Source organism: Cornus florida, unplaced genomic scaffold, assembly GCF_030987335.1.
Source record: "Cornus florida cultivar Cherokee Brave unplaced genomic scaffold, ASM3098733v1 CherokeeBrave_3.0.0_Hap2_Chr04, whole genome shotgun sequence".
In the NCBI taxonomy this organism is placed as follows: Eukaryota; Viridiplantae; Streptophyta; class Magnoliopsida; order Cornales; family Cornaceae; genus Cornus; species Cornus florida.
Window position 1 is genome coordinate 38383139 of NW_026775574.1, and position 17134 is coordinate 38400272.

A 17134-nucleotide genomic window follows, 5' to 3' on the forward strand; every position below is an offset into this window, starting at 1 on the left:
TCAAAATCAGAGTGGACCAAGCAAGCTTGTAGGGGATCCTCCGTTGAAGGAGGTGGAATTAGATTTTCAATGAGTTCATCAGCAATAGTGATTGCAAAACACTCACTCTCATCCAGAGAAAGATGCACAGCATTGAAAATATTGAGCTTAACATTCATATTCCCAAAAGAGATATCCATCAATCCGGTTCTACAGTTAATAGAAGCATTAGCTGTAGCTAGAAAAGGACGTCCAAGAATTATGGGAATGTGTTTTCTTGGGTCGTGGACTGGTTCCGTATCAAGAACCACGAAGTCTACCGGGAAGTAGAACCTATCCACCTTTATGATAACATCTTCAATGATTCCCCGTTGTTGCTTAATAGATCTATCAGCAAGTTGCAATACTATCGGAGTTGGTTTAAGATCTCCCAAACCAAGTTGTAGATAAACCGAATATGGAATCAAATTCACACTAGCTCCTAAGTCAAGGAGGGCCCTCTCGATTTTGTTGTCACCAATGACACAAGAGATTGTGGGGGCACCCGGATCCTTATACTTCGGAGGAGTGCTGTGCTGAATGATCGCACTAACATTTTCGGTTAACCTCACTTTCTTTGGTAAATGACTTCTGGAAATGCGCTTTTGAGTGCACAAATCCTTAAGGAATTTTGTATAGGGAGGAATTTGCTTGATAGCATCCAGGAGAGGAAGATTGATCTTTACTTGCCTAAAGACCTCCCACATGTCTTGAATTTTGCAATTCTTATTCCCAAAATGTGTCGACTCTTGAAGACGTTGAGGGAACGGATCTTTTGGCTCATAAGTAGTTTCCACATTTGGGGTGACATGCGTGGGATTTCCGTGAATGGTATTTGGACAAGAAGAACTTGGATTTGGATTGGAAGAGCTTGAATTTGGATTTTTCAAAGGAGGATTTTGTTCACTTTTGTCTCCATCGACCTTGTTGTCAACCACTTTACCTCTCCGAAGGGTGGTGATAGCTTGAACATGCTCAAGACTCGGCCCACTCGGAAGAGGGGTTTCATCAATTGCATGTATCCCTCTAGGATTTTCAAATGGTTGAGCGGGAAGCTTACCCTTGTCTTTTTGAAGAAGTTGGTTCACTTGGTTAGCTATTTGTCCCATTTGATTTTCGAGCCTAGCTATGGATTGAGTATAGGAGTGAACCATCTGGAGAGTAAGTTGCAAGGATGTCAAGAGATGCTTGTTGGAATCCATGATTTGCTTGTTTAATGATTCCATCATTTGCACATTTAATGATTCCATCATTTGCACATTTAATGATTCCATCATTTGCTTGTTTGCAGCCACTATCTCATCAATTGGATTCACAGGAGGTTGAGTGGAGACATTTGGATTGTATGGAGGTTGGTAGCTTGAAGAGGCTTGGAAAGGCCTACCTTGATATTGAGAAGAGGGCTGATTTTGAGGCCCTTGATTTTGAAGTTGGGAATTTTGTGGGGCTTGTTGCCTCCACGAAAAATTCGGATGGTCCCTCCAACCTGGATTAAATGTATTGGAATACGGGTTATGCCCGGGCCTTGAGAACATGGCATTAGCTTGCTCTTGGTTGGGATTGGGAAATTGCTTCGGTGTGGGGCAATCTTCCGAGAGATGGAATGGACTAGTACATGAAGTACAAACCGAACTTGCCAAATTTTGAGACAATGAAGGGGGAAGATGTGGTGCCATCAATTGGTAGAATTTATGAGCAATGGCATCCACTTGAGAAGATTCCTCCCTTATTGATTTTTGTTGACAAGGATTAGTGTTCTTTGGAGTGGTTAAGGTCGGAGCCCTACGAGAATTGTGTTGAAGTGAATTTTCACTCAAATTCTCAAGTAAGGTCCAAGCCTCATCCGCATTCTTGGACATGAACATCCCACCACAAGAAGAGTCAACCATGAATCTATGGGTGTCAGTCAAGCCGGCATAGAAAGCTTGCACTAATTGCCATTTTGGGATCAAATGATGAGGACACTTCCGAAGAAGATCTTGTAACCTTTCCCAAGTCTCGTGGAGTTGTTCTCCATCAACTTGAGAAAAGCTTAGAATGGAACGCCTCATTTGGTTGGTTTTACTCACCGGATAATACTTCTTAAGAAATTCTTGTTGCAGTTGAGCCCAAGAAGTAATAGAGTTGGGAACGAGGGAGTTCAACCAATATTTTGCCCTATCCTTTAGGGAGAATGGGAAAAGATGTAAGTGGAGTGCATTTTCAGGAAATCCTCTCAACCGGATGGTCGAACAGATTTCAAGGAACTCATCGAGATGCTTATATAGATCTTCATTATTAAAACCATGAAAAGATGGAAGCATTTGGATGGTACTAGATTTGATCTCATATTGAGCTGCATCGATGTTTGGCATCACTATGCAAGATGGAGAAGCATAGGTGGTAGGGATGAAATGATCTCTAAGAGTCATTGGCTCGATATTAGGAATTTCAGCCCTTTCATTCCCCGGATTTCCTATATTATCCCCCATTGTATTAAATTCAGTTTCAAGATCCCGTGTAAGAGTAGGTTCCCTAGGGTTCCGTCTAAGAGTTCTTTCAAGAGAGTTAATATCAATGGGAGAATCGATTGTGGGTAAGGAAAGTGACCTACGACCGAACATCAACAACAAAGCATATACTCAACAAAGCAATTCATCAACCACAACTCCACATACGATGTTCCCTTTCTCCTCAATTATCAAGACAGAAAATAAATAGCCACGACAACGACCGATGCTTGAACACGAAATTAAAACAATAATATAGCCTCAACAAGGGCTTGCAAATAAATTAACTACTTCTAAGCTTAACACATGCACAAAATATAACAATGCGAAACTAAAAGGTCAAGAAGCTTACCTAGGGTCCTCTAGACTTACACTTTGCTAGCGTTCCCACGGCTAGAGTTGAGTCCCTAGAATCTTACAACATAAAAATGGTTAAACCACACGAGAAATATGCACAAAACACAATATTAACAATCACACTAAGTTTAACCCAAAAACTTTGGTTGCTAAACCGTATGCAAGTCCCGGGCAACGGCGCTAAAAATTGATCGGTTGATCAACTATACATCAACCTTCGCAATAGCACGAATCATTGTAAAATAGGGCTATTGGTCGGGTAAGTCGAACCACTGGGACTACGCTAGTCTAAAGCAACCTAAATGTCTAGAATCATTCTTAGGATGATGAGGTGTAATAAAGAGTTGTTGATTGTTTGTCACTTATACCATGAATTGAAATATGCATTAATGAAAAACTTGTAAGAATTTAAGAGATGAAAGACGAGTAAAGAAGACTAAGGAAGTGAATCCGCCTCCATCCCTATACATATGCTAGATTAGACCTAAATTAGGGGAAAAACAACATATGATGGTCAAGAACTACATGGCAACACATAGTTGCCATGTAAGTAATCAAGAGGTACATTAGGTCTCAAACAAGTATAATCCATCAAAAGGGTAAACATATTTAGACTACCTAACTAAGGTGTAGCTTATACACGTTTACTTAAATGAAAGACTATCAAATTCTTGACAAAATGATGAAGCACATGGAGCTAGAGATTAAGCATACACCATCAAAGGATTTCCTAAGCAATGGTCTATCAAAGTCACCTATCAACATACCATTAAATCATTTCATAACCTTGTTTCCATTCTCACCATGTAAACTCAAGCTAAAAGATTAATACAAGACATCACCTAACATAAAATAATGAGCTTAAAGAAATCATCCATATATATATAAACATTCATTACACCAAATGAAGTGCTCTTAGCTATGAAAAAGACCATAAATATACATTGCAATCCCCCAATATAGACTACCCTAGGACATGCTTACAAGGGAGGGACTTCATCACCTCCCTAGAGAAAGAGTTAGTTACCCATTGCTAAGCTAGAAGAAGGAAGAAGCTCCATCCAAGACTCCATTTTCGTGCTCCTTCCTTTGCTTGAAGAACTCCTCTCTTTTCTTGCTCTCTTCCCTCTCCTCTATCTTGCAAAATGTAGCTTAAGAGATAATGAGTAGCTTTGCTTCCCTTATCTAGATCACTTATCCACCCCAAAAGCTACCAACCAACATCTCCAACCACTTCATAAAGGAGGCAATCCAAAAGGGCTAAAATCTGAGCACAAGTGGGCTGAGTCGTGTAGAATTCTGCCTAATTTCAAGTGCTCGAAATAGGGCCTCGAGCACTCGAAAATTGGGCAGAATGCCCTATGCTTGGTTTGCTCTGCCCGGACCTACTTTGGTAAAACGGCCATAACTTTGTGCTCCAAACTCCGAATGACAAACCATTTGAAGATTTGGAAAGCTATTTCAGAGGTCTAAAAACTTCATGTTTTGGTGGAGATCCAATTCTCAAGGATGGTTGGTAGAAAATGAAGATCAAGGCAGAATTTCATTGCTGCCAGGCAGTTCTGCGCACCTCTGGTAACAAGGCCATAACTCTCTGCTCCAGGCTTCAAATGACAAACCGTTTGAAGATTTAGAAAGCTAATTCAGAGCTCTAAATATTCCATTTTATAATGGAAGTCCAGATCTCGAGCTTTCTGGGTCAAAAGTGGCAATCAAAATCGAGTTCCACTGCTGCCTAAAATTCAGCTTTTGAGCACATTGTTGATCAAAAATCTACAAAACACCCTTCTTGCTCCTTTATTGCAATTGAACCTGAAAATGCACAAAAACATAAAAATGAAAGTAATCTACATAATTAAACGAACAATGGACTTAATTAATGCAATTAAGGGCGCTTGAATATGCAATATTCGGCGCTTATCACACCCCCAAGAAGGTTTAGGTTGTGTTCTGATGCAGACCGAACGGGTGGTAGCTTATGGGTCTCGACAATGGAAGACTCACGAGTTGAACTATCTGATTCATGATCTGGAGTTGGCAGCAGTTATCTTTGCCTTGAAGGGGTGGAGACATTATTTGTATGGGGAGAAGTTCGAGGTTTTCTTCGATCACAAGAGTCTCAAGTATATTTTCTCTCAGAAGGATTTGAACTTGAGACAGCGCAGATGGGTTGAGTTCATGGAGGACTACGACTTTGAGTTGCAGTATCATCCGGGGAAGGCCAATGTGGTGGCTGATGCTTTGAGTAGGAAGTCACGGGGTCTCTTACTAGCATTTCCATTCACAGATGGAAGATGCTAAAAGAGCTTGCAGATCTTGGTATGTAGTTGTATGAGGATGTTTCACCGGCTATTTTGTTTAGCCTTGTGGCTCAACCAGCTCTTGTTAGCAAAGTTATTGAGGCACAGCAGGAAAATGGGAAGATGAAGTCCATCTACGATCGAATTTCAGGTGGCGAGAATGTAGAGGGTTGGACCTTGCATTCAGGCGGTGGTCTCAGGTACAAAGGGAAGATGGTTGTTCCTCTGTCTTGTCGTGACGTTGTTCTTCAGGATTTTCACCATTCTCGACTCGCAGTTCATCCTGGTGGTACGAAGATGTATCACAATTTGCTGAGACAGTTTTGGTGGAAAGGCATGAAATAGGATGTTTCTCAGTTCATGGCTAAATGTCTTACTTGTCAGCAAGTGAAGGTAGAGCATCAGAGGCCGGCATGGTTGTTGCAACCATTACCAGTGGCAGAGTGGAAGTGGGAGCACATCACTATGGATTTCGTGACGGGACTTCCAAAATCCAAGGCAAGGAATGATGCCGTTTGGGTTATTGTTGATAGACTGACTAAGACGGCTCACTTTTTGCCTATGGCAGTGATAGATGACGCAAAGAAACTTAGTGGACTGTACGTGGGGCAGATTGTCAAGTTTCATGGGGTTCCAGTATCCATTGTTTCGGATAGGGATCCTAGGTTCACGTCTCACTTTTGGCAGAGTTTTCAGGAGGCTCTTGACACGGGGCTTTATTTCAGCACGGCATTCCATCCTCAGACTGATGGTCAGTCAGAGCGTACCATTCAGATATTGGAGGATATGTTACGGGATTGTATTTTGGATTTTGGGGGTAGTTGGGAAGACTACTTACCCTTGGTTGAGTTTGCCTACAACAATAGTTACCAGACCAGTATTGGCATGGCACCTTTTGATGCGTTGTATGGCAGACCTTGCAGATCACCAGTTTGTTGGACTGAGGTAGGTGACACAATCGCCTTGGGTCCCAATATTGTCTTTGAGACTACAGAGAAAATTAAGTTAATTCGGCAGCAATTGGCTACAGCTCAGAGCAAACAGAAGAGTTATGTTGATAAGAGAAGGGGATCTTGTCTTTTGAGGTAGGGGACCACGTCTTTTTCAAGATTTCTCCACGGAAGGGACTTCTGAGATTTCGGTAGATGGGCAAGTTGTCTCCTAGGTTCATTGGACCATTTCAGATTTTGGAGCACGTCAGTGAAGTTGCTTATCGTTTGGCATTGCCGCCAGACCTGGATAGGGTTCACGACGTCTTTCATGTATCTATGTTGAGGAAGTACGAGCCGGATCTATCGCATGTTTTACGGTGGACAGATGTTGTTGTTGATAAGGATGTGACCTACGAGGAGGCTCTAGTCCAGATTCTTGATTCACGGGAGCAAGTTGTGCGGACCAAGACCATTCCATTGGTTAAGGTCTTGTAGAGACATCATGGCGTTGAGGAGGCTACCTGGGAGCTTGAGCAGGAGGTTCGCTCTCAGTATCCCCATTTGTTTTCTCTTTCAGGTACGACTCGATTTCGGGGACGAAATCCTTTTAAGGAGGGTAGGTTGTAATGACCCGGTCTTTTTCCTCCTTTTATTTTTTCGGTGATTTTCTTTTTTTCGTCTTTTTCTTATTTTGTCTTTTCCTTATTTCATTTTTTTTCCCGTTTATCAATTTTTCCTTGCATAACCTCACTTCTTGTGCTCGGGTTTGATTCCGATTTTGCATGCATCCATGATATTTGATTTCCATGATGTTTGTATTTTTACTTTTGTAGAAAGCATGTTAATTGCTTACTTTTTCATAAAAGTCATGGGTGCATACTTTATTGTAATTATTCATTATTTTTGGAATTTTTGTGTAATTACCTAAAGTAATTATTTTTCATCTTAGGGACCATTTTGTAATTTATTTTGGAAGATATTTTCAAAAAGGACCTTTTTGCAATTTTTAGAAAATGTGACAAGTGTCATATTCTCATAGTGCCACTTGTTGGCAATGGGGTGGAGTGATTTGGATGTGTAATCTTTTGACATTTGGAGGGTGGAGATTCACCCACGTGTTGGCCTAGGATTGGTGCACTTGTTGGCTTAGATGGTTGACAAGTGTAGGCTTAAGATTGAGCCTAGGAAAGAGCATTGGATTTGTGACAAGTGTAGGATCATGATTTAGTCTTGCATTGTGTGTGAGAGAGAGGTAGTGTAAGAACACATAGTAAGTGGAGGATTTCTAGCCCTTCCACTCACCATTTCACACTTTATCTTTTGCATTTCACATGTTCTTCAAGAACCTTAGCCTAGCCACCATTGGAGAAAAACTTAGTTAATAGCTTTGACTGCCTCCTTTCATTCACCCTAGACTTAAAACTTTGGAACACAAAAGTTTCCCCTCACTCTCTTCTTCATTAACCCTAAACTTGTTTTACATTTTGAGCTTGCTTGCTTGGATTATAGAGATTCAATTCTCTATTGAGGTAGGGGTGGTAGTATGTTTATATTTTAAGTGTTTTATAATCCTTGGGGTTTAATATATATTGTATACATGCTTTTAATATGATAGTCTTGTATATTATAGGAAACCCTTATATCTTGACTTAAGGTTTATGGATTTAAGCATGTATGATATGTATAAACCATGTGTAGAAGGATTATATAATTTAGTAGTATGCTAAATTCTTGTATTTTCACATGTAGTGATGATATAGAACTCTTGTGGAATTATTAATGTTATATGCAATTTCCATTGACTTGAATTGCTATATTTGTTAAGATAATAATTCTATGTTCTTGTGGATTACAAATTGTAAATAATATAGAAGCTTATTGCTTTAAATGTTGATATTTAGTGTATAAAACTTATTGTTGAGGCATGATTGAAATTGATGAGTTAGTGGTATGATATTGTGCATAATATCATGATGATGACTTGTCATTTAGCATGCCATTCTAGACTTGGAACCCTAAGACATGGTTTGTGTGGTTTCAAAGTACTTGTGCTTGTAAGGTGGTTGATATGCCTTATTATCTATGTATAAGTTTGAACTTGATATATTTTGGATTCTCTTGGGACATTGTTACAATGACATGGCTAAAGTTTGGCTTTAGTGCGGGAGGTATGAGTTCTCCCCAATTGAGATAGTGCGCACTAGGGTGGTTTTCCCAGCAGGGTAATGCCCGGAATAACCATTTTGATCTTGGTTTAGTCCGAGACGTGATGTCCAAGTATTCCACTAGTTGATTTCGCATTAAATTCCAAGTTGACAACCAATGCTTAATTGTAACTTGTGATTTTCGTTATTGGCGAATTGATGTTATTAAGTACATTGATATTGATATGTGTTGCTAAGAAATATTTAAGTTAGCTTAAGATGATCCCTTAGAACACCTTGAACATAGACATTAAGTGGAATGTTCCCTTGTATTCGTCTATATTGATCTTGCAATGATATTGAAACTTTAGGGTATACGCATATGCTTCTTCCTACGAGTAACTTGATTACTCACCCTAATGGTTTTGGTTATTTTTCAGGTAAGAAGACTATGTTCTTGGATGCTCATCATCCTTAGAGGCTAATGAGCAATTTGGACCATTTTTGTATATTGACATGCAAATGTTTAGAATGCTTTTCTTTTAATGTTATATTTTTGCATACCATGGATGTATGGTATTTTTGAGGCTAATGTAGCTACCTTAATGTGTAATGATACTTAAGTACTTACTTTTGATATTAGAAGCATATATGTATGGAGGCCAAGGGCCAAGCATGTTTAAATTAGTACTTGTATCCATTAGGTGCCAACTTTTCTTTAAAAATGTATTTTAACCATCTTGGAGGTTTGCCACATGAAATTCTTGTGAATGACATGTTCATATGTTCAATCTTCCTTAAAATGAATTAATTTTTGATCTATGCATGTGGGTAGAATGAATCACATAGGTTCCATTGCAATTCCATATGTTTGGAGGAGCTTTCAGTAGCATTTCGAGGAGTTTCGGTCGACCGAAACTCCATCTCGGTCGATCGATCCCTTTTTGAGACCAAATGAACAGTAAAAATCAACCTTTAGAAAACATTCTGTGAGTTTCGGGCGACCGAAACTCTAAGTCGGTCAACCGAAATAGCCCCTGTGCACCAGCACTTCCAGATTTCAATTTAGCACTGATGATCCAACTTCGAAAGACCATAACTCCTTCGTTCCTTATCCAAATGGGGTGATTTTTGAGCCTAAACTCAAGAATTTTGAGTCATATTTCCAATGGTACTTATGCCATTTTCAGATTCTAAACATTGTGGAAGTTATTCATGTTTTAGTGAGGTAGGGTCAGTTTTCACCTAAACTAGGAAAGGGCAACTTGTGGGATTCTTGGCCAATGTTCTTAAAACCTGTTGGAATGTCTTGAAATGGTTAGATTAGGTTGTATTCACCTTATTTAACTTGTTTTGAGTCAAGTTTCTCTCTTTAATTGTGAATTGACTGTTTTGCCCTTCATTATCGGATTTTGCCCGTTTCAACTCTAGCTTCCTGTTTTGCTCTCTTTAACTTCCGTAACCTTATGGAATGTCACATTGATGTATTAGAGATGGTTTATATCTCAAAGGATTATGATTTCATCTTTTGCTTCTGCATTTCGAATCCGTTATCGGATTAACTTTTGGTTCATCACTGACACACCAGGTTGAAAAACTTGGGCCGTCACATAATACATCAACACTAAGCATGCTTGTTCACACAAAAGGTTTAATCATATTTCTAAACTCACTTAACACCTAGCATGCCTTTATCACTTAAATACCAACAATCACAATAAACATAATCAAGACAAAATTAAATTTAAGCATGCTTAGAGTCTAATTAAAAAAAAATAAAAAAAAAAAAAAACTTCACAAGAAATCTAAGAAATTGTATATTAGAACACTCTTATCTCAAAATGATGAAAACCCCCAATTTGAACCCTAAATTTTGAATTTTCTAGGATGCACCAAATGATAAATTGCTTACACCCATGCGTAGATCTCGTTGAACTCTTCGTTTTGTCGCAAACGGCACCAAAAATCTCCTAACGGTTGGGGATTAATCAAAACTTGAAATTTGAGAAGAAAGAAAAAAGAAAAAGAGAAGAGAAGGAGAAGGCTTATCAGAAAGGGAGAGAAAAAGAAGTGAGGCCAAAAACATAGCCTCTTGGCCACATTAAAAAAATAATAATAAATAAATATAATAATAAAAATTAGTGGTGGGTCCCACCACCAAAAACTTTCCTTTGACTTTTTTTTTTCTTTTTAAAATTTATTACCACACATATATATATAAATATATAAATATCACAAACATTACCGTAATCATTTTTCTCTTGGGATTGTGGAGAGAGAGAGAGAGAGAGAGAGAGTAGAAAGCAAAATTGAACATTTGAGGTGAAGAAGGTGAAAAAATGAAAAAAAAAATTGAGGGTATGAAAATTGAAATACAACTCAATTGTTGCCTTTTTAATTGTTGTTTGGTGGATCCATACACATAGTATAAGAAGCAATATTCAAATATAGTATACGTTTTTTACCTTCTGTACTTTTACTTTGTATTTTGCTCATTTTACTATCTCACCGGCTGGGACATATCACTGGCGCTAGAGGCGATTTTGATCCCTTCAGTTCGGGGGGTTTAAGCGAACAAATGTGCGAAAACTTGCCCAAAAAAATAATAAAAAAATGTACAACAAACATTTAATAGGCGATAAGAATGTTCATTACCTTGTTGCCCCTTGTCTCCTAAGTACACCTATATTTATTTCTGCAACCATGCATTGTTCCAAGTGATAATTTAATTTTTTATGATTTCACTGGCATTGCGAGATAAATCAATAGGAGTAGATATAATTTCTTGTGTCCAATGAAATCTTATTTTTCCAATTATAGTGTCTTAGACAAATAGCAATCTAGTGCTAAAAATTAACGTATTGGTGGTATTCAACTATGGTTCTTTGAATCAAGAAATTCATGAATATGCCATGCTAGCGTGCTGTGGTCTGAAATGATTTTACTCTGGCGAATTATTCTGAAGTGTGGTCGACAAAATAAGGACAAAGAAACGCACAAGAACTAATGGCATCTTACTGTTGTCGAAAGGACAAAAATGTAATTACATTGTAAGGACAAAAATGCAATTTGCCCACTTCAAGACCACAAGATTAAAACAAAGAATTCAACATTGCATATTGTTGGCGAAAATTGTTACAATTTGAATACAATATGAATACAAACCTCGACATCACAGGCATTTCATACTACTGCCCTGGCACCAATAATTCAATGTTGCCTTCATTGTGTTCCTACAAATAGATTGAAGATAATCACTGTTGCTCAAGCTTCACTTGTGTATTGAGTACTTTCAGCATTTGCAGTACAAGAACAACGGAATGTCCATCTGCATTGCATCCTGTGAGGTCCATTAGCTTACCTTACAGGTTGCAGCCCACTTCTGTCAAAATTGAAGCAGAGTTGGACAAGCTTAAAGCATGGAAAGCATCATCAGAATCTGCAACAAGAAGCATTAGGAGCCGAAACTATTCAAGAAGGCCTAGTTGGGCTCACGGAGTTGTATGCTTGTATTGAGGAACTCATTAGCGCTCTGCTCCACCCAACAAGCTCTTCACCATCAAAATGAAAAAGTAGTGGAAGAGGCACTAGATGGCTCAGGGACATTGCTGGACACATGTGGCACTGCACGGGATATCTTGTCGATGATGAAGGAACATTTGCAGCGCCTTCAATAAGCTTTACGAAGGATGACTGGTGAATCAAGCATCAAATGTAGTATTAGCGCTTACATTAGCTTCAGGAAGAAGGCTAAAAAAGACATCTCCGAGTGCATCAGAGCATTGAAGCCAATTGAAAGCAAAACCAGAGCATTTCCTGCCCTAGTTTTAGATGATCACTTGTCAATGTTGGTTAAATTGCTAAGAGAAGTTAGTACTACAGTCATATCCGTTTTTCGATCTCTTTTGCTATTCTTGTCCATGCCAGCGATGAAGAGCAAGTCTGGTGGGTGGTCATTGATATCCAAACTGATGTCTACAGGGTTAGATGTTCATGAGAAGCGTAGGAAGATAATCAATGAAGTGGTGAGTGTAGATGTTGCTCTTTGTAACCTCTATGGGTATGTGCAACACAATGATGTGAAGGCAGAACTGCAAATGGTGCAGAGGAAGATGGAGATGCTTGCTGCTGGCAGTGGCATGGATAGCCGTGAGACTGGACTAGATTTCACGTTTACATGTCTAATTCAGTTCGTATTCTAGATTTTACTTGCTTTTCACCACTGCATGCTCTGCAAGCCATTGTTTACCAAAAAAAAAAAAAAACTTGATCAGTAACATAACATGCCACCTCAGTAGCACTTGCAAGTAGTTACTATCTCACATGATAAGAAATTAAATATATGTGGTTTAATATATTAGTATGATGTTATTTGCTTAATAGATATCCTATTCCTCTCAGCAACGCCTTGTCGTGAACCTTTTTCAGATTAGCCTGCATTTTCAGACTGGTTGGATCCATTACATATAAGACTTTTACACATCCCTTTGGTTTTCTTGAGGTTGTAGAAATTGCTGAATATCATCTATTTAGGTGATTAATTGTAGCTATCAGAAGTTAGAGAGATTTAGTTACAACCAAGGTTGCAACTGGATTTCCTAGGCCTTCTTGAAATGTTATATCGAAGACTGTTTCAGTGGTGGTCCTTATGCATCATTCAGAAAGCACTATACTGAACCACATAGTGCAACTTAGAACTCTAGGTTGGAGTGTTTCGTCCAACTTCAGAGAAACTTTTATTGACATTTTCCTATGATTTATTCGAGTAAAATCTGATTTTTTATGTTCTTCATCTCCATTGATTGTGAAGCTTTATGATTCGTCTTTTGCTTGCTGCTCTCTTGATGGGTGATGAATCAAAGGATTTCTTCCCAACAAGTTCATGGGTGCCATTTCAAAAGAAGTAAATATGTAGGAAGCAGATTGTGTGTCAGTGCTACCAGGGGAAGCATAACAACTATAACCAATCCACTAATAACCGACTCAGAAAATTCCAGTTAACAAATATATTCCATATATCACTAAATGAAATGTGAAAAATTTACTGAAAAGTACTAGTATGAAAAAAATAATAATGATAAGGGTACGTCTGAATGTTCCTTTCCCTTTTTATTCAATTTTTTTTTTTTTTTTTGCACGCACTTGGAAATGAAGATCACAGCTAAAATAAGGAGTAGGTTGAACAATTGACCCATTATCATCCCCATTTTTTGGAATTATTTTTGTTTATTTTATTTTTGTGTACTTGGAATCATATATTTATATTCTACCATATAAAGTATGCAGCTAGTCTGTACAACAAAGGAATAGCTGTGCTTCCCCTCAAATAATGCATGATACAATACAAAACATCTTTAAGACCAAAAATAAAGAAATAAATTATGAAAGGTTTTGTCTTAAAATTGAGAACACACAAAAAGAATATGTTGTGCAAAAATAATTTAGGCTTAAATCATGCATAATGTCCATTTTAAGTGCCGCGAACAAAAAAATTGTATTATTTGGGATAATATTATTCAGGCTTTTAGTAATCATAAGGGAAAAAAAAGTCCATTCCAACAAATGATTAGCAGATGGATCGAGTGATACAACAGCAAATGAGTATAGAGTATAGATGCTTGTTTGGAGTAACTCAGTACGTATCGAATGCCTTATATTATGTATTGCATTTGGTAATTAAATGCATTTAGATGGATATTTAAACACCACCCAGAACTAAAAATGATTCATTTTGTAGTTTGTACACGCCATCTGCAATGAATATGTTTTGCATATCAAGCAAACTACGGCTCCATTTGGATTCAAGGATTTCAAATGGATAAATTTATGTTAAATTGTTTAAGAAGTGTATTTAATATTTAGATTTTACAATTTATGTTCCAGTTTTTAGAACATGCATGGATTGGTTTGACAGGATTATATGTATGGATTTCAAATAAAAAGGTACAAGGAGTTATATTTGAAATCCATGCCAATAAGGATTTTAGTTGCACAAGGATTGTAATAAAAACTGTATTCCATGCTCTGGGATCCAATTCCAGGAAGCCAACCTTTTTATTTAAACCCAAATCTCCTTGATGGCTCGATTTCAAATTCATTCATTTGTCCAAATGAAACATAAATGTTATTCTTTTCCATATGTCCAATCATCTTCGAGGAATTCAACTAAGGAGTCAGTCCAACTCTTTATCATCGTTAGTTTGTGAAGGTCCTTTTTTTCCCCCCACTTTGTTCAAAGGAGGGGGAAGAAGATGATTCATGTTAGAATATGCATCATTTTATTACTCCTCAAGACTATGTCTACCAGGTTTTAGAATATGAGCCAAAAACCAAAAGGATTCATGTTAAGAAAGAATTTAGAAGAAGGATACCTTATGATGAATTATCATCTCCTATAAGGCTGAAAGTGATAATGTTGGAATTCTGAACCAAAAGTTATGGACTCTTCATCAAGCTTTTTCTTCAATCTTCTCCAAGTTCTCAACATATCAGCTTGTATCAAGCCTCGGTATAGTGTCTCAAAAGTAACCTTCTGTGGAAGAAACCCCTTCTCTACCATCTCTACAAAAAACTGGCAAGCCTCTCTCCACTTCTGTTTCTCGCATAATCCATGAATCAACAATGTATATGAATCCAAATCTGGTCCAAACCCATTGGCCTTCATATCATCCCATAACTCTCTCACAATATCCATGCGATTTAATTTGATAAACATTCCCACTAATATGTTATAAGTGTGCAAACTGAGTAAGCACAAAGAGTCTTCCTTCATTTTTTGATACAATTTCAAAGCACTATCTGCATCCTCCCTTCCCCTATACTCCTTAAAGAAGCAGTTATAAGTCGCAGCGGATACAGTAACCCCATTGCATACCATCTCATTGAGCAATTCCTCGGCTTCCACGAGTCTCCCACATGAACAAAGGCATTTCACAACAGATGTATAGGTCGCCACTGTAGGACACAACCCTTTATCTTTCATCATCTTCAACTTATCGAGTGATAAATCGGGTTTATGCGCCCGACTATAAACATGAAGCACAATCGAATAACTCGTGACATCAGGTTCAATCCCTCTATCACGCATTTCAACAAGCAGGTTCTCTGCGGCTCGAATTGTCCTCTCAAACCGGTCCTCCGGATGCAGACTGGACCTCCGACAAATACCATTCAAAAGCACATTATAAGTGACAACATTCGGCTCAATCCCATGATCCACCATCTCTACAAAGAACTTCTCCGCCATACGTGGCTTATTTATCTTACACCACCCATATATCAAAACCGTGTACAATTTCGATTCGGGCTCGAAAATGTGTTTCCTTTTGTTGAATATCTCTGTCGCAAGTTTCACATAACCATACTTACAGAGCGTATCGAGAAGATAACAGAAATCGTCTCTATTTGCTCCTTGTTCCACAAAGCATTCCATGTCATCGAATGCTCGAACCGCCTGGCGAGTTAAACCAGCCGAAACTAACCTACGAATCAATATTCTGAAAGTGTTGGAAGTGGGTTTTGCATTTTGTTGTTGATCCATCTCGATGACCAATTGCCAGACGACGTCGAATTGTCTAACTTTACCCAAAATGTCGATCATGAGGTCGTAGGCGGTGACATCGTGTTGGTAATCCCCGGGTTGGTCTTTGGCCCAGCAGAAGAATCCAAATGCAATCTTGGAGACATTTTTAAGGCGAATTAGGGTTTGGTGGACGAGTTGGGACGAAACCCTAATGCCATTGAGTTGCAGAGAGGACTCCATGATGTGGAAAGGGTTGTGGTGTTGGATAAGTAAGTTGGAGACCAATTGGGCGTCGTGTGATGTGGGTTGGAGTGAAGGAAGATAGTGTTTTGGGGTTTGTGAACAGAACCCTAGCTCTGGTTCTAGTTCAAGGTCAGTAATAGTAGTAGTAGTGTTGGGATCCAAGTGGGAAGAGAAGGAGCGGATGGCAGATAAAAGACAGATGGGGGTGGTGATGGGACGAGCACGGCCCAAGCTCAACGCCATCCAGAGTTTTCCGCTTTTTCGAAATTATGGAAAGAAAATGAGGAATTTGGGTATGGAGTTGGGGTTTTTGAAGTAGTGAAAGAGCAATAAACGGTTGTGGAAGTACCTGAAAGGAAAAAAGCGGTCATATGATTGACATTCTGGAACCGCTGTCCTGGATTTTTCTCAATCGAAGGTTTGTTGGATGAATACCGGGTTTTTTTGATTTTATATATTTTTAGGATTTGAGAGCACAACCAGTTGAGGTGGGTGGACCGAGTGGAGCGGGTGGTCAGCTTGCAAGCTGTGAAAAATGGGCCAGTTCGTAGCCCATTTTTGGAAAGTTTGACACTGTTACAACCCCGGATGGTGTTTGTCACACCCGAACAGGACGATTTTCTAGTAAACCGCCCATTTTGCAAGTAAGTGGCGAGCTCGAACCGGCCCACCCAGCAAACAATTTAGCGTTTTAACAAAATAAATAGGGGATACAGGGAGGGGTCGGTGGGTTAAGATTGTAACTTTGCTCTCTATTAAAATATTTACTTAGTTCATCTGCTGCAGCAGTCTCTACGAAATTGTGCTCTCTAAATTAACCAATTTTTTTTCAGAATCACGTAGGCTGCTTCTGCTTTCTAGATTTTGGCGCTGTAGCAGTTTCTGTTGATGCTAAAATCGGCTCCTAAGATCCGATTCTTAATTTGAGATTTTGCAGGCATGCCATAACCAAATATATAGTTTGATGGTACGTTGTCAATTTGCAGTCTCTAAAAAGATGGTTGACTTCAGGCAATTATAGTAAAAAGATAACAAATAAACTCCTTAATGAGTTCCATTTGCCTTAGTTAAAAGGACTTTGCAATGAATAAATTATAGTAACAGTTGAGAGAATAGAAAAGGGAAGAAG

General features: G+C 38.6%; 1 protein-coding gene and 1 pseudogene across 2 annotated transcripts; one reads left to right on the forward strand and one right to left on the reverse strand.

Moving 5' to 3' along the window:
• The first annotated feature begins 5629 nt into the window (after positions 1 to 5629).
• On the forward strand, positions 5630 to 12442 carry LOC132304915 (uncharacterized; annotated as a pseudogene).
• On the reverse strand, positions 11333 to 16459 carry LOC132303162 (pentatricopeptide repeat-containing protein At2g13420, mitochondrial-like). 2 transcript variants are annotated; one of them, XM_059800310.1, is made up of 2 exons: positions 14612 to 16459; positions 11333 to 12471 (listed from the first exon to the last, which is right to left on the reverse strand). In XM_059800310.1, exon 1 carries the CDS (start codon positions 16246 to 16248, stop codon positions 14626 to 14628), a length of 1623 nt encoding a protein of 540 aa, XP_059656293.1. In that variant the 5' UTR covers positions 16249 to 16459; the 3' UTR covers positions 11333 to 12471; positions 14612 to 14625. The 2 variants fall into 2 exon arrangements, with proteins under 2 accessions (XP_059656293.1, XP_059656292.1); XM_059800309.1 differs by having other exon boundaries at positions 11333 to 11933; positions 14612 to 16458.
• Positions 16460 to 17134: the final 675 nt, after the last annotated feature.